The sequence below is a fragment of the Gavia stellata genome, chromosome 1 (assembly GCF_030936135.1).
Source record: "Gavia stellata isolate bGavSte3 chromosome 1, bGavSte3.hap2, whole genome shotgun sequence".
Lineage (NCBI taxonomy): Eukaryota > Metazoa > Chordata > Aves > Gaviiformes > Gaviidae > Gavia > Gavia stellata.
The window spans coordinates 78,881,352-78,900,793 of record NC_082594.1 but is presented as its reverse complement, the minus strand read 5'-3'; the positions used below and the strand labels follow the sequence as shown (position 1 = coordinate 78,900,793).

Sequence of the window (19,442 nt, the reverse complement as noted above, 5' to 3'; positions counted from 1 at the left end):
GTAATTACCTACTTACCTATTGCACAATTACAGCACTGCATTCACTGGAGGTTTCGGAATCAGCCTGTATGCTTGAGATTTCACTGGACTGCTAAAAACCCACAAACTTATGCCCTTACAAAACTGACAACTTCCTTAGTTAACATTAGTTAGCTTAGTAATTCTTTGTTTGTTTCTTTCACCTTCGTTTCTTCCAGCATGGGCATGTAAGTAACTGGAAATAAGTATTTGGAAATAAAATGCAAGTGTCATTTTACTGTTTCAAATATCTTCACTATAAGAAAGAAACTCAACTCTTTCATCTGACTCAGTATAGTCATACTCGTGTTCTTTTGCTGTACCCATCCTGTAGATAAACAGAATATTTCTGTCTTTAGAGCTGTCAGCATAGCACATTCATTAGCAATAAATAGGTTTAAACCTTTTAAATTAGCAGACTAAGAGCCTCAAAGCCTGCAGAGCAGTGTCCAAGTTGTATGGCAATTTAGCTGGCTTTTAGGAAGGCTTTTCTATAATTTAATTTATTCTGTCATTTTTTAATGAACTCTTCAATTTGCTGTATTTGGATATAAATAAAATTTCTCTTTTTACTCCTCCCCACCCAGTTATTTTCTGCTTAAACAGCCACAGAGCATATAATGTGGTACTGATCTTTTTTGTTGACAATGGTAAGTCTAAATTTAGCTTCACAATAAGCAGAATAAACTCCAGGTAGGAAGTCCTGTTTTAAGCATACGCATTGCCAATAATCAGTATATTCCAATAATTACTATATTAGTAGCCTTGTGACTTGTCAGATTTATGTTCCAATTTAATATGCTTGAAAGACGCTGCATTTATTTAAAGGTTATTATTCTTTTTTTCTTTTTCTAGTCATCATTATTTTAGTGTTTTATTATTGTGAAATACAGTAACAATTGTTTTAGTTGGTATTTTCAATCTCAATATTTTTAGGACACTTGTAGAGCCCACATTTTTAAAAATTATTTAAGACTGAAGAATGCATAAAAGGGCTATTTAAGGGCCAGAGACAATGCCTCACAGCAAAAGATTTAAAGGACTCAATCTGTTTAGCTTACCAAAAAAAAAAATAATTGCAAGTGGCTTGATTAAGTGTTTAAGTACCTTGACGGGAGAAAATAGCAAATACTAAGAGAGTCTTTAATGTAACAGACAAAGCATAACAAGATCCAAGGGCTGAGATTTTGAAGTGAGACTACTTCAAATACTTCAAGCATCCCAATTCTGTTATTTTATTTTATTTTATTTTATTTATTTTATTTTATTTTATTTTATTTTATTTTATATTTTTTGTCAGTAAGGGCAATTCAATCTCCTAAAAAATCCTAACGGAAGTGAAAGGTTATAATTCATATCAGGAATGTATCCATCTGTGGTGTACATTAGTGTAATGCAAGTCATTGGGCTCACTATTATATAAAATATAATAGTAGAGACTTTATGAATATGTTGAGTTAGATTTTTTTTTTTAACTTGAAAAGCACATTTTTAGTATCTTTGTTTTCAATGATTTGAAAAATGCTTGTTAGATGGCTAGCATCACCTTCCTATTACCAGTCTGGTTAGACAATTTATTCCTACCAGAAAGTTTTCAGTCAGTCTGTGGGAAGCGTGTGTGGGACTGCACAGGTGGCATTTCACAGAATCACAGAATCCCTAAGGTTGGAAAAGACCTGTAAGATTATAGAGTCCAACCATCAACCAGCAAACACCACCATGCCCCTTAAACCATGTCCCACATTGCCTCATCCACACGTTCCTTGAACACCTCCAGGGAGGGTGACTCCACCACTTCCCTGGGCAGCTTATTCCAGTGTCTCACCACTCTCTCAGGAAAGAAATTTTTTCCTAATATCCAGCCCGAACCTCCCCTGGCGCAACTTGAGGCCATTTCCTCTTGTCCTGTCATTAGTCACCTGGGAGAAGAGACCAACACCCACCTCTTTGCAACCCCCTTTCAGGTAATTGTAGAGAGCGATGAGGTCTCCCCTCAGCCTCCTCTTCTCCAGACTGAACACCCCAGTTCCCTCAGCCGCTCCTCATAAGACTTGTGCTCCAGACCCCTCACCAGCTTCGTTGCCCTTCTCTGGACATGCTCCAGCACCTCAGTGTCCTTCTTGTAGTGAGGGGCCCAAAACTGAACACAGTATTCGAGGTGCGGCCTCACCAGAGCCGAGTACAGGGGCACGATCACTTCCCTACTCCTGCTGGCCACACTATTTCTGATACAGGCCAGGATGCCGTTGGCCTTCTTGGCCACCTGGGCACACTGCTGGCTCATGTTCAGCTGGCTGTCAATCAACACCCCCAGGTCCTTTTCTGCAGGGCAGCTTTCCAGCCACTCTTCCCCAAGCCTGTAGCGTTGCATGGGGTTGTTGTGACCAAAGTGCAGGACCCGGCACTTGGCCTTGTTAAACCTCATACAATTGGCTCAAAATTGGTAGGCTCAAAGGGGAGCGTCAGAGGAGAAATCTACCTGAGACCATACATTGTTGTTTTTGTTGCTCTGTCCACTCAGCTTCATTTCTTGGCAACACATGCAATGTATTTCTTCTACTGATAGGGTCAAAGCAGCATGTGTGGAATTAATTGAAATTAATAATATCAGAGTAGAAAAAAAAGCAATGTTGTACAGACTGAAGTTTTGTTCTATGCTAAGACCATATTGTTTCAAAGTATATCAAATAAATCCTAAGTCTAATGAATTCTAGAACTGGTGATTTCATTGTGTTATTATTGGTGCAGATGCAGATTCCAGAGGTATTTTGCCAATGGTGAGGGTTTGCCTAAGCAAAACTGGTTTTTAGAATTTAAATAGTGGTTGTCTAAAATGGGAGAAATAATTTTTTAATTGTATTTTATTTACAGCTTTGCAACCAAGGGGCAAAGTCCCTTTGTTGCATTGCACACATTTACAATATGAACTATGTTGTAGTCTGTAGGATAATATGAGGTTTAAAAGCAAATATTCTCAGACTTTTAACACTTTTTTCCTGGAGTGGGTTCAGGTAAGAGGAGAATAGAAGAGCAGTGGATTCCTTTTCATTCGCTATCAACATTTAGGGCATTTATCTAGAGAATGGTAGGCAATCCATCTGTTTCCTCTGCTAAGGGACCATGAACCCACACGTTCCTCGTTCCTCACAAGAGGAAAGGGCTTCAACCACCATCAAATGGGGTATTCCAGAGTGGGTATTTTTAGTCATTTCCATTTCAAGGGCATCAGATTGTTGAATGTTTGTTGATCTAGACAGCACAGAAAGGGTTGTTCAGGTGCTGTTGAGGGAGGGAAACACCTGGTTTCTAATTTCTTCTGTAATGCTTACCTATTGTTAGCTCTAGGTGTGGGAAATGAAACTACCTCAACAAGAAAGTTTGAAGTTTTGAAGAAATAGAGTAAATACTTTAATATAAACAATATCAGTTACAAAAGCAGCTAAAATAATTTTCTCTTTCTTTTAAACCTCCTTTGACACTGTCAAATTCTTCCTCAAGTCTTCTATTTTTTTTCTCTCTTTCCACTTTTAAGATTGATTATTTCTTGACACCTTTGTTGGAATGCAAGTAAACTTCACTGCACTCAGTTCTCACTGGATTTCTCATTAAATCTTGTTTCCTTTTTTTTCTTTAATACTAAATAAATAAGACTTTCTTTCTTCGCTGGCCATTTGCATTGTGCAAGTTTTATGCTTTGCTCCAACCTAATACAAATATTTAATGCATTTTCACCCTTCCATTATGTGGATAGTATTGCTTCTTTGCTGCCAACAGCTGTTATGTGGGCCACCAATGCTAAACTGTGTGAGCAAAACACTACTACCACTGTGTATAATACGAAAAACATAAAAGCAAAAGAAAATCACAAAAAGGTTTTCATAATGTAAGTTAGAACTAGCTTTTAATTTGGTCCTGTGGAATCACCATATCTTAATTTGTATATATTAGCAGATGAATTTCATAAGAATAGAGAACTGTGGTTTTTCCCTGCCCTGCCCTCTCTGGTATTTAGTATTATGAGAGCTCTTATATAGTAATAATAAATAATAATCATTTGGATACAAAACAATTAATACTTGTTTCTTAGCAATTTGTACCTTTGGTCTCCTATTCAATTCCTCTGACTCCCTGTGTTTCACAATATTCCCAGATCCTTCCATGTCCCATGTGGCAATTCAAGACAGCAAGAGATGGTATCCTTTTGGGTAGTCCTGATTTACACACCAGCTGGGCTGGACTGGTTATTATGGTCATGCTGGTTGAGCTGTCAATTATTGCAGTAGAGAAGGTAGAGTTCCTGAGTAAATCCTTGCTTTTCTCGGAGGCAACATCAGTTTGTATCTCTGCTATTCAGACTGCAGATGTTTTTTGCAAAACTTTTAGCAACACAAGGCATTGAAATTGAAGTTGAAATTAATTAACAGTGTAATTATTTGTAGAGAAGGAGAGACATAATTCCAGGAGGCTCATTGGTCTATGAAACCAAGTGAAAAATTTAACTGCGAAATAAATCTTAGAGTCTTTCTCAGAAAAATTATAGACCAGATATGCACATGGCAGTCACAACAATGATGACCTTCCATCCTGGTTGTCATGGGATGTTTCAAACCAATTTGTGTAATTAATAGCTTGATAAAAGAATTGTTATTTGTAAAGAATAACGTATGTACTCTGGTATAAAAAATACCAAGAAATTGTCAATATGCATGGAATACAGGGTAGTATCGGTTAGCACTTATAACTAACAGAGAGCAGCAAAACTCTCATAGACCAAATTTACTGTTTGCCTGTGAAGTAAGAACAGCAGTATCATATGAATAACAACATTAGATATAGAAGAGAGCCAAAAGGACTCTTGATTTCTCTTCTAGAACCTTAATTAAAGCAGCAGAGTAAAATATTTTTCATAGAAAAGAGATTTAATGGTGTAATTAGAAGAAGAAAATAGTTAATGACTTTCTGTATGAGAAATCTACTGTGATCTAAGGATAAAATCGTGTTAAATTTTGGACTGAAAGTTTACCATTACCTATTTCAGTACAAAGGTATGACATAACTAGTGTTTTCTTACTATGTTGTTGTTCTTGACCCAACTGAACACAGCAATAATCCTAATGATGTAACTATATATCAGATGCTTTGGAAAATTCATTTTAGCTACATTGCACTTCCAGAGAGAGTTCTTTTTGTAGCAAGTACCCAGTATTACAAAAAAACCTGAAAACATTGTGGGGATACTAGCTTCCTTCAAAGCTTGTCAGGATGGTAACTTAGTACAAATGTTCAACTTGAATATTGCAGGTATTTCCGTAGAAATGAATGCTAGTCAAAGTTGGATGAAGCAGGACACTGTGGATTTATAAGAGGGTATACTGAAGGTGTGTCCTTCATGCCTATGTGGCACCCTTCCCTGTTGTTTTATTGTATCTCTCTAACTGGCTGTAGAGTTTGGCTTTTTGTTGCTACCCAAGAATATATCTCAGAAAGTCTGAGATTTCCTCAGACTTCTCAACATTAGAAATTAAGAACGTGTGAGACTCCATGTGAAACCTGCACATAAAGTGCTGTGCTGGAAAGCTTCATGACAGTGGACATAGTCATTGCAAGTGTGGATGTGTGGTTCAGGGCAGGAGCCAGTGGACGTGCACCCCAGGTGTGAGCCTTTCACCACAGACCACCTTGCAGATTCATTTCCTAGGTACAGCTCAGTGCCAGTGGCATGTAAGGTTATAATTACAGCAAAGGATTGTGAGGCCAGGATGATTGTAATTGAAAATCATCAGAAGGGCATGGCATTTGGGACTTTGCTGGTCTGAAGCTGTCTGAAAATAATACAGATAAATAAATAGTATGTTTACTCTAAGGAACAGGAATAGAATGATACAGATGAGGTGAATTCAAATTCATTAACTTACATTTTGGTGGTGCATTTTCAGTCATGTTGAACTATTTTAGCTGAGCTTGCACAAGTATACATATAGAGTTTTTTGTTTGTTTAATTATTATTTTTACCTTTGAAAACAATTCAAGTAAAAGGCTACGTAAAGTAGAGTTTATAAATTTTTATTTGGAAATCTAAAATTGTAGTGCAAGTTTAGGCTTCTGAACTATATTTGTCTATGACTAAATTTTTGTAATAATGCAGCTTGTTTCTACAAGGGACAGGAACTAATCTGCTTTAATTTGTTTTTTTCTTGTTCACAATAATTAGAAAAAATAATATTTCATTTAATGAAATAAACCAAATGATAGCTTAATTTCTTGCAAATAGTAATGTATTTTGGCAGTATTGGAGGGTCATTTGAAACAGATCTTTCTGTGTGCAGGTATTCATTTAAACTAATACTACATTTACCTCACTTGTACCTGACAAAGAAAGCCATTGTTGTACCCCTATATTGTTCCATTAAATTATAAAAAAAATTGTACGTTTGTAATGTTGTAATAAAAAGGATTTTTTCTCCTGCAATTTTTTTTTTTCCTTATATAAACATTGCTATTTGATAGTACCAAATTCCTGGTAAATATTCAAATCAGATGCCACCAAAAAGAAAAGGATCTGTTTGTTAATTGGAGAGTTTAAGTTTCTTCATTTTGTTTAAAGAGGCTACTTTAATAATCACATGAAATTATATATATATATATAAGCAGACCTTATAAATACAAGGTGTTTCAGAGAATGAATATAATACAGAAGAGGTTCAGCTACTAGAGGCAAAACCTTGAGAGAATGTTGTCACTATAAAATACAATACTGTTTTAAATATTCCTATGCTTACCGTAAGCTTACCCCAGATAAACCTACATATCTACAGTATGCAGTGCTGTGTAGGGAACATAATGAGTTGCTCCACCTAAACTAAGTGTTCTTGGCATTTATCAGCGCTAATTAGCTTGACTAGGAAGAATGTGATACAGTTTTTCTGCTTCTAGTCGCCAATAAGCCTGTTTGGTGCTAGCTTGGGGATCTCTGTACACTGCTACTACACACATTGCAGACAATCTCTTAGGGATGCATTAAAGCCATTTTATTTTTCCCCATATTTGAAACTTCTGTGTGTTGCCTGGATTATGTATTTGTTTATGTAACCTTCTTTATTTTACAAGTGTGTTACTCTTCTGAAAGCTAATCTGCATTTTAGTAATACTCTTTTTTCAGTTTTCTATCTAGTCAGTGCTTTACCACTTGGTTATGTAATCTGTAGGGTTGTTTTTTTTTTCTTTAAATAATAGGCTGAATAGTAGAAACTGTGTTTACAAGAGAATTATAGATACCTGTTTTAGAACTAAACTACTTAGTGAGGGCTCATAAATACTGCCTGTCACTGGTGGCATAAAATGCTTCCTGGAGAGGCTTCCTCTCTCTAGTGCCTGCTGAGGCTCATTTTTTTTTCTTTTTTTTTAGGGGCCTAAGTCAGGTTTTGAAAGTCAAAATTTTTACAGCCTCTAAGTATATGTAGATAACTAGGGCTTAGTTCTCTGCTCCCTATTTCTCTGTTCTTTTTCTAGTATTGCACAATAGGTATTTACTTCTGTGAGTAATTACATTGATTTCAGGCTATTCCTAGTAATTTAACATGTAGTACATGGAAAGAGAGCAGAAATCTCACTTTGAGTTTAATTAGAGATCAAACCATCTTCAAAGAGTCATTGATGTGTGTAGGAAAAAAACTACAAAACAGTTCAGGATGTGAAATCTGGAGCCTGGACTTGGAGCTACTCCTAGTTGTCACATTTGTTACTTTAGCTATAAACTGGAGACACCAAACATAACTTTCTTAACTGGGGATTGACATGCATCACAGGATCTACAAGATCTAACAATATGCAGTTCACTTTTTCTGAGCAAATTTAAACCTCACATCTGAATTTAGGTCAGAAGCTGTATAGCTGTTCAGGATGCTTTGAAAAAATAATGAAAGTGTCATTATGTATACTCTGTTTATTATTTTAATTAACCTATTTCTTTTCTTTACTGATACTCTTCATTTCTTCTCATGAAATTAGTATTCTACAGGTTTCTAGTAAATTTGGATGTGTAGTTTATGTACTCATGCATGGATTTCTGACTTTTATTGCTCTCTGACTCTTTCTGATGCCTTTGAACGTAGTATAAAGCATGAAAATACTCCACTATGACTATTTATTCTGAAGTTTCCTCAAATGGTTACCTTTCTTGTTCCTCTAGTGTTTCTCATAGGTTATTGGTTTCCTGTTCAATTCCTGCCCCCCAGGCAATGCAACTACTTTATATGATACTAGATGTAGCAAGGTTAGTCAACCATGTGTGCCACATATGGACTTCGATTAAGTTGTACTGTATTTTCAAAAGTGAACTTGACAGCAGCTTTTGGCCCATAGCTATCACACTGTTTCCAGAATGAATTCTCAATGGAACAGGGCTGAAGCTAGTGTCTTGCAGAGTGGTCTGAGGCAACTAGGTGATAAAGGAAAGTAGTCAAGAAGAACAAGCATTTCTTTCTTTGTACACCATGTCAGGGAGTAATAAAGGCCTCATCAGAGGTTTCACATAAACATGGTTCATTTTTTTAATTACCTGAACTGTTAATTAAGCTCCTGTTGGTAGGACTTGCTATCTGCTTTCTATACATTCTCTTCCAGTCATGTATGGCAACTTTGGAAAGGGACTTCAATGCTGAAACTGTTAAGGGTAACTTATATGAGCAACATTGTGCAGCTTGTCATGGATTTTTGGGACCATATTCTGCTGTTAAAACAGCTTCTTCAAAATTTAGTCCCTAGAAAATAATTTCTATTTGTCTATAGGTATCCCATTTATTTGAATGGACTCCCAGAAGTAATGAATTAGCAGCACAAGATGTGCAGTTTCTTCTTGTAGAAATTTAATGTTTTTATTTCTCTTTTAAATTGCAGGTGGACTTGAGATTATAGTTCTGTGTTAAACTCATGCTTTCCTTTATGTCGTTTCCAGGTTTTCATTTGCAGTATGTGTATAAGCAATGGAACAAGCAGTACCTGGACATACTTATGGTTTGTCATTCTAAGAATGTTTTTAGAATAAACATGACAGTTACCTAACAGGTTTTATGGCAAAGCTCACATTACGCTTGGTTGTACTGAGGGTAAAGCAAGGACCAAAGATTAAATAACCTATTTGCCTCTCTGCTACCTGTTGACCCTTTTAGAATTTTTAGGATCCGCAAGCACACACTCATGTGCACATACAAGAGAATCCATTTCAGAAAAGAGAAGATGCTAAATTTAATGAGGGCTAAGGAGGCAGGATTTTAATGTACTAACTTTGTCCTTTTCTAGTTCATTTTTCCTAAGCTGCTGAAGGCCTACTTTTTCCACGATATTGTCTTATTACAGCAAATGGATGTGATAAAATAGTCTTCATCTCACTCCATCTACACAAAATAATAATGATATTTTATGTGGAAACAGACATATTGTTTCATAATGTTAATGAATGTAATCTGCCCCTATCCTAAAGTCAGTAGTTGTTTTTGCCGCTTATATGAAGATGTGTTTCTACAGGTTCAATAAACAGTAAGATTGTCATGTTTAAAATCGGGATTAGGACTTCAGTATTATAGCAAGTGAAAATACTGACGATGTAATGACTTAGGGTAAATAATTTTCAGTGTTCTCTTCAGAGAACATGAGGTGAAAAGAGTATATCTACAGCATTCAAGATAGTAAGTCATGTTCTGCAAAAAAATTTGTGGTGAGGTCAAAACTCCATGAGACTGGAACTTTTAAAGGCATTATTAGGTTCCACATGGCCCTGCTGTACCTCAACTAGTTATGCACTTCATTTTAAATTTCAAATACATTTGACATAATGGTTAGTTTGCAAATATGCGAATGCAACTATAAATAAATATCTGTGAAGCTGTACATGAGTAAAAAAAAGAATACACTTACCTACTCAGAATTGATTTTCTTATGCCAGGAGCATTTTTGCAACTTCTGCATCATAGAGTCTGCTCTCAGAGTGTATATTCCACCTGTTTTTTCCATTGCAAATGTGAAATATGATGACACAAACTTCATAAACTAAGACATCGTTTGCCAATGACTTCTCTTGTGGACGACAAACTGCTGAAGTTTTCCTTCTGCTAGACTCTACATATTCCTCATTAGTAGAAGCCTGATTATTATAACTTAGCTTGTCATGTCATGAATCCTTGCTGCTTGGGTGCAGGAAGGACATATTACTTTTCATTAAGGTGATAGAAGATGCCAGAATAAATTGTCCTACTAATTATAAGGAAATCTAGATGTTTTAGCATAAGCCTTAGAGAAAGTTCATCCATAAACCTAAATTTTTCCTTTAAAGTCTTTACATAATCTACAAAGGAAGACTTTTCAGCTTACTTGATGTTTATGGGATTCTGACCTGATTCAGAGTTTAACATTCTCGCTTTAGAAAAGAATGAGTCTTCACTGGAGTCAATTATATGAATAGTTATTTATGGCTAGATTGTGCCTTTAGGCAAAGCCTTGAGTGAAAGCTGATGCAAAATTAGCATTGTCCCAGAAGGAGCCCTGGAATGTACAGTGCCTTACAGACAACCTTCAAGCTCAGTCCCCTCTTTCTTCCCTTCTTGCTTCAGGGATTCAGTTATTTTAACACAGCAAAGTTAAAAATTGATTGCTGTTCAAACACAGCATCTAAAGATTGTATTCTCCGTGTAAACCTACCTGTATTAATACAATTACTCTGCCTGCAGCACTGTGTTTACATTACTTTTTTTTTTTTCGCTTTAGAATGGGTCATTTAAGATGTAAGCCTTTACTCTTACTCTACTTCCAGTAAAACTGACTCCAAATTGACCTGATTTCAGAGCGGCTATATGTCTGATATGTATATAAACTTTTCCAAAGTACCAGAATCAAGACCACATTCCAGAAATGTGTTTGTCTTTCTTTTGTCAATCATAGTTAGTCACTTTGACTGTGTTGTGATCTGATTCCAGGCATTTCATTAGTACTTTTTTTAAGATAGGGTTATTTGATTTGTTTTATGTATAGCATGTCTTGTCATTAAAGGAGAAAGACTAGGAAGCATATGAACAGAAATCAGATTAAATATTTCTGTTGCAACCTGGAGTCACATATTCTTAAGAATTAGTTGTATTAAGTGTCTTGAGGCTTGTCATTCATTGGCATCTACTCTTTTATCAATTGTAGCTTCTGCTTCCTGATGACATAATACCACTCTGCTTTCTGACTCCATTCTTAGAGACTGAATTAGTGTTTATCTTCCTCCAGAAATTCTTAATCCTTCCTTCTCTGCTAATGACTTCTCACCTGCATAATATTTCAGAGAAGCGGATACATCCTTTTCCTACTGCAGCTGTACCAGCAAACAAAGTCACTGCTTGTCACCCTCCAAGATAGCAATTGCTGCCTCTGCTAGTGAAGCTACTCAGATGATTGTCTCCTAACCCATTTCAGTCAGAGTGTTTTAGCTTAATCAGTTTAAAGAGTCATTCTTTGTCAACTTGACACATTTTTGTCTGAGATGAGCTCTGGAGAAATCACATGTACAGTTGAATTAGCTTCTAGCAAGAAGACAGTAATAACCAGATGACAGAAGGTACAGAAAGGGTGGCATTTAGTCAAGAAATGGTAAATGCTTTCATGGCTATAGCTGCCAATGGAAGAGGATGCCTATTCACATCTAAATTGAAGACCAACCTTAAAAATTATTCCATTTACAATCAGTTCTTTAAGAGAAAATTATATTTTCTGTTTGTGCATGTATGTGTGTGTTTGTGCAAGCTATGAGCAAAGTGTGCAGGATGGAAAGCATATACACACACTCTGTGTATACCTTTTGCAAAGATAGGCAGAATGGGAGAAGCATTAACTGAACATAATCAAAAATAATAGTGAAAATGCAGTGTGCTCAGTAGATTAGACGCAATTTATGCTCAAATCTGGCAGCAGAAAAAGAGAGCATACTGGCATATGACATCAGACTCTCCTTGCCAGTTTTTTTACATCCTACGCTAATGGCCATTTCTCCATCTCAACCTGAGTATTAAGGAGTATGTGATTAATAAAAAAGTTAATGGTTTTGTGAATATTCTGTTCATCTCTCCTATGTTTAAACATTTAGAAAAAAGAGTGCTTCCCAAGGGATAGCATGGAAAAACAAAGTGGGAAATAAGAAACTTACTATGGTCTATGACAGGGAAAAGCTACAACTGTGCATTCAAATATCTATCACATTTTCAAATAGAAGATATCTGGAAAAATTGCCCATAGATAAATGCAAATGTTTCTGCTCTAGCCCTAGGGACTGGCATCAAGGCTAGACTAAGAAAAGAAAAGAAGGGGCAAGGTGAGAAAGAGATTAGGCTTGCTTGGTTTTAGTCTTATCAATTAGACAAATGATTACAGCTGGTGTGCAATATTTGGCTCTAATCACAGTTGCTGCTGCTGCTCCAGCTATCTGAATACCCTGCTGGGCACCAGCTCCACCATCAGCCACAGTTTAGCTGCCACAGACTCCAGCATTTGCATTGGAGACACTGGCGATTGGGCTGTTTTGATACCTTCAGCAGTCTGCTGCTGCAGGGAAATAATTTCTTCACCTAGAGCCAAAGCCTGGTTTGGTAGTACAAGAGCATTACACCCATGACATATAGGAAAAGCTTACCCTAAAACCCTACCTTAAAGTTCTATTTAACACATTCCATAAAAGAAAAAGAAACTGAACAGAAAGATGTATTTTATCCTTAAAGAGGAAACATGCTTATAGTGAGAGTAAAGCACCTGATATTTCTCCCCTGATTTACTTGCTCCTAAGCTTACTATATAATATAGTGGGTGGCTTTTCATATCCTCATCAGACCAAGCCTATCTACATGTTCTAAACATTTGGTTTATATATTCAGAATACATTTTAGTTCTATTCACCTTCCTTTTTCTTAAAACAAGGAAATTTCTATTCATGAACAACCAGAAATACCACAGAAATACAATAATTTTAATTAACACAACCAAACCTCTCTTGGCCATGGTGATCACTTGGACAAGCTGAAAAAGTGCTGACTGAATGCGATGTGTGCATTGCATTGCGACGGGTTACATCACTAGTCCTAACATGATGTAACCCAACGCAGCATGATGTAAGCGTCGTGATACATTGGAGATTTAAAGAAACATCAGCATTCCCTTGTGTCCCTCTGCCCCTTTCCAGGAATGTGATGTCATTCTTCGTCTAGTAATTAATACCCCATCCCCATATCCAGTCTGTGAATGCTCATGTCTGTCTTATTCTTACTTATATTAATAGTCTTCTTTCTAATTATGGACAATGCAGCCTTAATCCTTAAAGACAGATGTTATTTTTTTTCTATGTACATATAGGTACAGTTGCTTTCTGTTAATAATCATAGATTTCTGTTGAAAAGTAAAAAAAATAAATCATGGTATGTTTAAAAATGTTTCACAGACCTGAAGGGTACAAATCATTTATTCAAATTTTTTAATTGTGTAGCTAAATCTACAGAGTTGAAATACTTTTGATTTGCATTGCCAGTTGCATGTGGGAAGAAATGCCAGGCTCACAGCTTTGCTTTTTCTTTTTATTGCAACTTGGTGCATTTTTTACAATGCTATTGCAGCTCTGAATCAGTTCAGCCTGTCTTCTGTGTGGATGTTAGGGTGATTTGCTTTGTGCTTCCTATTGCCATTGCTTCTTTCAGGACAGAACTTTGTGTATTCCTTTTATTACTGTGTCCATTCTGAAAGTAAGTTAGGAGGCACATACTTATACTGCAAATTTGAATTAACCTTAGAAACTAAGATGCACTTCATTTGTGTACTTGTGTATAAGTAATAGTGTGCTTGGCTTTTATGTTTTGAGAAAGTATTTTAGGACAACTGTGAAGCACGCATAATTTTCTAAAGATGAACAGAGGCCCACATTTTATCCCCTAACAAAATAGTATTTCTTTTATGATGCTGAAGTTGGAAGAGGAAGTACAGTAAGTTTTAAAGGCGGAATAAAAACAAAACAACAAAAAAACCTTCTATGATTCTATGATTCCAGGTGAGGACTACAGAGAGTAACAAGTCCTGTCTTTGATCCTAATGTCACTCTAGCACCTGCTTTTGATTACACTCCTGTCACATCTTGAATAACTACATTGTCATAAAAGTCAGTTTACTCCATGACACCATTAAAAATTGAGGTTGAAAGTGTTATATGAGACCAGAGCAAAATTTTTTATCCTGTTCCTTTCTCTCAAACTGGCAGCTCTCTCATGCATCAAGGTAAAGAATCCTGATGGTGCAAGAGACTTGTGTCTCAACTAAACTTCACTGGAATTTTCTTCCCAGAGAGTTTGGTGGCTGATCTATGCTGTAAAACACACAATTTGTGATCTCTGCCACATAAGCTTAATTTTGAACATAAAGCAGTCCCACTTATCTCAATAAAATCAGACATAATTGCCTGTTTTGTCTTTTGTTGAGTTTTTGGTGTCAGTTATATGGTGTAACATGCTTAAAAGTTAATACAAAATGCTAATAAATGTATGGTATTTCTGTGCATTATGACTTCATTGCTTTTTTAAGTATCTACCATTGTTGAGCTGTTGAAGATTAATAGCTATTAAATATATTCAGTTTAGAGGAATTCAACACTCCTTGTATTCACAGAAAAGTTGTCTCACTGCATACATGCTGTAAGTGAACAATACAATAATGGTATCCCTCTTATTTTTCTGCTTTCTAGATGTAATTGAGGGTTCTAAGTGAATCTCTTTTCATACAAAACCATTTTGTCTTCCAGCAATATAGAGTACTGATGGAAGACTTTCTATTTTTGCTATATTCTGTGTGAAATTGGATGTGAATGTATCATTCCTGATAAGACCTGTCATACCGGGTTCTTATACATTAATGAACAAAGTTACTGTATTTTCAGAATTACTTCATGCTATGCTTTGACATTCTGAGTGTTGTATTTGGCTATTTTTTTAAGGTTCTCATTGCTATGACTAGAGTAATGCTGAAGCCTTTTTCTTTGGAAGTTATGGATAATTTGGAATATAAAAATTGTGTATTTGGCTCAAGTTATTTTTTCCACTGTGCATGACTACTAGTTTTTAAACATACTACTGTATAGGTACCTCCATCTCTGTGCTAAGCTTAATTTTTATTCAGGGAGAAAAAAAGAGAAAAAAGCACCCCTTGTTTGCAATTCATCTTAACCCGGGGCAGACATTCTTTATCTCCATTGACTGCAGAGTGAATAGGTCATATTTCATAGGCATTTAGATGTATGTTTGTCTTCAGTTCAAAAAGTAGCACCTCAAGTGTCATCCGTCATTCATCTAGCTTTATAAACTCTCTTTGAAGATATTCATATTCTCTCTGGCCTCGGCTCATGTAGTTTCTGTTACGGGAAAATTATACAGTATCATAATTCATCCCTTTTTCCAGATCATTAACAGAATGTTAAACAACATCAGATTAATATAGAGAATATTTCACTACACCATTAATCTTTTGCTACATTGAAAATTGACCTCTGGTTACAACTTAACATACTCTGTGTAGCTTGTTTTTAATCCATGGCATTACTTCACCTCTTTCTCTGTGAATAATTATGTTCTCAACATCTTCCTACGGAAAAGGGATTATCAAGGTCTTTTTGAAAACCCAAATAAATTTTATCGAGAAGTTTCTTTTATCAAGTATTCTATGGAGAGGCCTAAAGATTTCTAGCAGATCAAAGAGTGATGCTTTTTCTTTAAAGACAGCTGTGGGTTATTGTCTATCAATATATCTAAATGCTTTACGATACTTTTAATTGCTTTTTTCCTTAGGTTATAGTAACATTTTTTTTTAATTTTAATATGCACATTATCTGTTCCTACTAATTTTCTATTCTAATAGCTTATTTTAATTAGACACTGAAGTATTTCACTATTTCAATAATTTTATCCTCAAACCCTTTTTGAGATTAAAATACTGGTTTATCCTTAATACATCTAAGGGTATAGGTGCTAATGTTTAATCTTCTGACACTTCAGTTTATCAAAATATGGCTTGTTGTAGCTCTCTTTTATGTGTCTTTAATTCCTGGGTACTCTGAGAGAAATCCATCTTGTTGCTTCTCGTAAGACTAGATACCTAGAGAAGAAAAAGAGAGTAAATGTAGAACAAAGTAATATTAACAAATATGAAATCAGAGAAACTGAAATAGCGTTCAGTTATTACTGAATGCTGAAGTGGGCAATAACTGAAGATGGCATGGGGTTGATTTTGGTAGTCTAGGGTAGTAGAATATGTATTATGGTTAGTTAATCATGACCCAAGGGTAAAGTTAACTGAAAAAATAGAGCATCATGAAATAAAAGAATGAGGGAAAAGAAGGATCAAAGTCTCATAAGGAAGAAGTAAGAGCATCATCTTAGAAAGCTAACCCTTGTGAAGAAAGGGATGGCGCTAGAGGATGCAGTAACATGTAAAGGAATGAAGAAAGAGTGGGAAGAAAATAACTTGTCAGAAGATGTCTCTTGCTTGGTGTGGAAATCTGTGAGCTACTCTTGAGAGAGGGAACATTATAAATTATTTTAATGGTCTGTTTTGTACTATACTGCTGATATTAATGGATTTGGACGCTGTTTTCAAAGGCAAGAGTCTGAATCACAAATCAAGGGTTGTTACTGGAATTGCTGCTTTTTACAACAGAAATTGATAATAAAGGGCCGAGGTCAGCCATGTAGAGACCTGTGAAATGAGATACTAAAATGAAATGTGGTAAAGTCAATATGGGACAGAGAAGGGTAATGCAGTTTGATCACTAGGAAAATTATATCATCAGAGTTAAAATGTGGGTGACAGCAAAGGTTTATTTAAATGCTAAAATATAGAAAGTTGTTTGCACTGAACTCTAGATGCAAATTTTGCAGAATGTCCCATCATAGTTTTGTTGCAGGAATTATTAAACATATGCCAAAACCAACGTGTCATAGGTTTTAGAAAACGTGCAAAATAGAAACACACCCCTCAGTAATGCTGGTCACACTTCTTTTTATGCAGCCAAGGGTACAACTGGCTTTCTGGGCTGTACGCACACATTACTGTCTCATGTCCAAGTTTTCATCCACCAGTATCCCCAAGGGCTTCTTTGCAGGCCTGCTCTCAATCCATTCATCCCCAGTCTGTATTGGTACTGGGGATTGCCAGACCCAGGGGCAGGATCTTACACTTGGCCTTGTTGAACTTCATGAGGTTCACAGGAGCCCACTTTTCAAGCCTGCCAAGGTCCCTCTGGATGGCATCCCTTCCCTCAAACATATCAACTGCACCACTCAACCTCGTACCATTTGCAAACTTGCTGAGGGTGCACTCAATCCCGCTATGTCATTAATGAAGATATTAAATAGTATTGGTCCCAGTATGGGCCCTTGACGGACACCAGTCGTTACTGGTTTCCACCTGGACATTGAGCTGATGACTGTAACTCTTGAGGATGTGGCCATGCAGCCAATTCCTTATCCATCTAACAGTCCATCCATCAAACCCATATCTCTCCAATTTAGCAGCAAAAATGTTGTGGGGAACCATATCAAAGACCTTACAGAAGTCTAGATAGATGACATCCTTAGCTTTTCCCTTATCCAATGATGCAGTTACTTCATCGTAGAAGACCACTGGATTAGTCAGGCATGATTTGCCTCATTTGATTTTCTTTCTTTTCTTTCCTCTGCTTTTTATGGCCAATTTTATCAGGGTTGGCTGGTAAGAAGTATGAAATTACCCACTGTGGTGCCTGAAAAGCAAAACAAAATCCAATGGGCATTCTCAGCATTTTCCTGTGTGTCTAAAAGATCCAGGCATGGGAGGTTAAAAAGAGTGTGAGAACATGGCAAATGTCACAAAGACACACATGTGCAACCACATACACACACAGTGAAACTAATGAAATTTGCCTTTTGGCAGTTTCCCAGCAGAGCAACTACTACAAAAATCACCTTTCACCTGGTGCTTTTTTTCCTTTCAAATTTTGCATCAGGTGAAAAACAGTTGGCAGAAACTGGGTGTTCTTTAGAGTGGAGGAGAGAATTGAAGTGCACAGAGTAAGCTCATTCTACTACACCATGTAGACTTTGTCAGGAGGCTTTGAGCTTGGACAGGAGGTTTTGTCAATGCCAGGAGAAAACTGAAGCTATACCCTGAGAGATTTGATCACAGCGATCTTTTTTGCTGTGTTTTTAGGTCTGATACCTTCTTGTTGATGCTGTTAGTGGTAGGGAAGTTGGCTGTGGTGCCAGTATTTACATTTTGTTCCTGTAAGTGTATTTCAGTACTGATATAACTTACAGAGTAATAACATACAGGCAGGTATAATTTGGACCAATGCCGTGCCAGTTCTACCTTCAGACAACCTCTCTAACTCACTTTATCAGTGACCTTCAATAGACTTAAGCTCCATGTCTTATTTTCCTGAGCAAAACTGCCAATTATAGTTAATTTCCTCAAATAGATGGTAGGTGTTTTAAATTGTAAATTGCACTGATTGAGACAAGGAAACATTCAGATCTCTTTTACAGCTGAATACAAATGCAGTACTAAGTTCTATTTTTTTTTTCCTGTAGGAACTGAAGTACATATCACAACAGATAACATCACAACAGATAACATCACCACACATACAATAATAGTGCTTAAATAAACCAAAAGAAGAAAAACTCGTCCTTTTCCTTTTCACAAAAACTATTTATATTCAGCCAAAGAGGACTGGAATTTGATTTCTCAGAAGTAATTGCATGCATAAGCTGTATCATTTCACATACAATTCTATATAGTTCATATATGATTCCCTTTAAAAGCAAAATTCAAGTTGTCTTTCTTCAGGTGGAGTAGTAAAATCATATTACATTATGTTGATATTATATCATTATATAATATTATATGGTACCAAATGGCATATGCCATGTAGTAACTATATCATACGGGACTTTTTATTATTTGCTTCTAATTTCCTACTTCTGTCACATAATGCTAATTTACAAACTACTGTTGTTCCTTTCTAAATTTTGAGTAAAGCAACCCAACATTGAAAATACTAAGCTTAAATTGTGCTTGGAACATTTCAAAATGGAAAACCAAAATGAGACATGAATTTTTATTAATTTTGGTCAATAGAGAAAAGATTATTCCACCAGAACACATTTGTAATCCACAAACATAGTATGCATCAAAACCAGCTAACTGATATTATCAGGTAATGGAGATTAGATGGATCAGATACTAGTGAGATCAGTGCTGTGGTGTTGAAGTTTGAAAGTTTAAATCATGATTCTGACCAGATGTTTTGATGCTAGCTTAATATAATTAATAATTATGTAGCATGTATGAATCAAAACAATCCTTGTTCAGCTTTAACATTTGTAGATAAAATC

At 36.1% G+C, this 19,442-nt stretch overlaps 1 protein-coding gene across 3 annotated transcripts in view; it reads left to right on the top strand.

Moving 5' to 3' along the window:
* Positions 1-19,442, top strand: part of NLGN4X (neuroligin 4 X-linked) — a 127,658-nt gene that overhangs the window by 16,014 nt on the left and 92,202 nt on the right. Inside the window, exon 2 of one of the 3 annotated variants that reach the window (XM_059817010.1) lies at positions 14,023-14,067. The exons of the other annotated variants lie outside the window; for them this stretch is intronic. Coding sequence (XP_059672993.1) covers positions 14,023-14,067 — 45 coding nt within the window. The remainder of the gene's footprint in view (positions 1-14,022; positions 14,068-19,442) is intronic. 3 annotated transcript variants of the gene reach the window in all.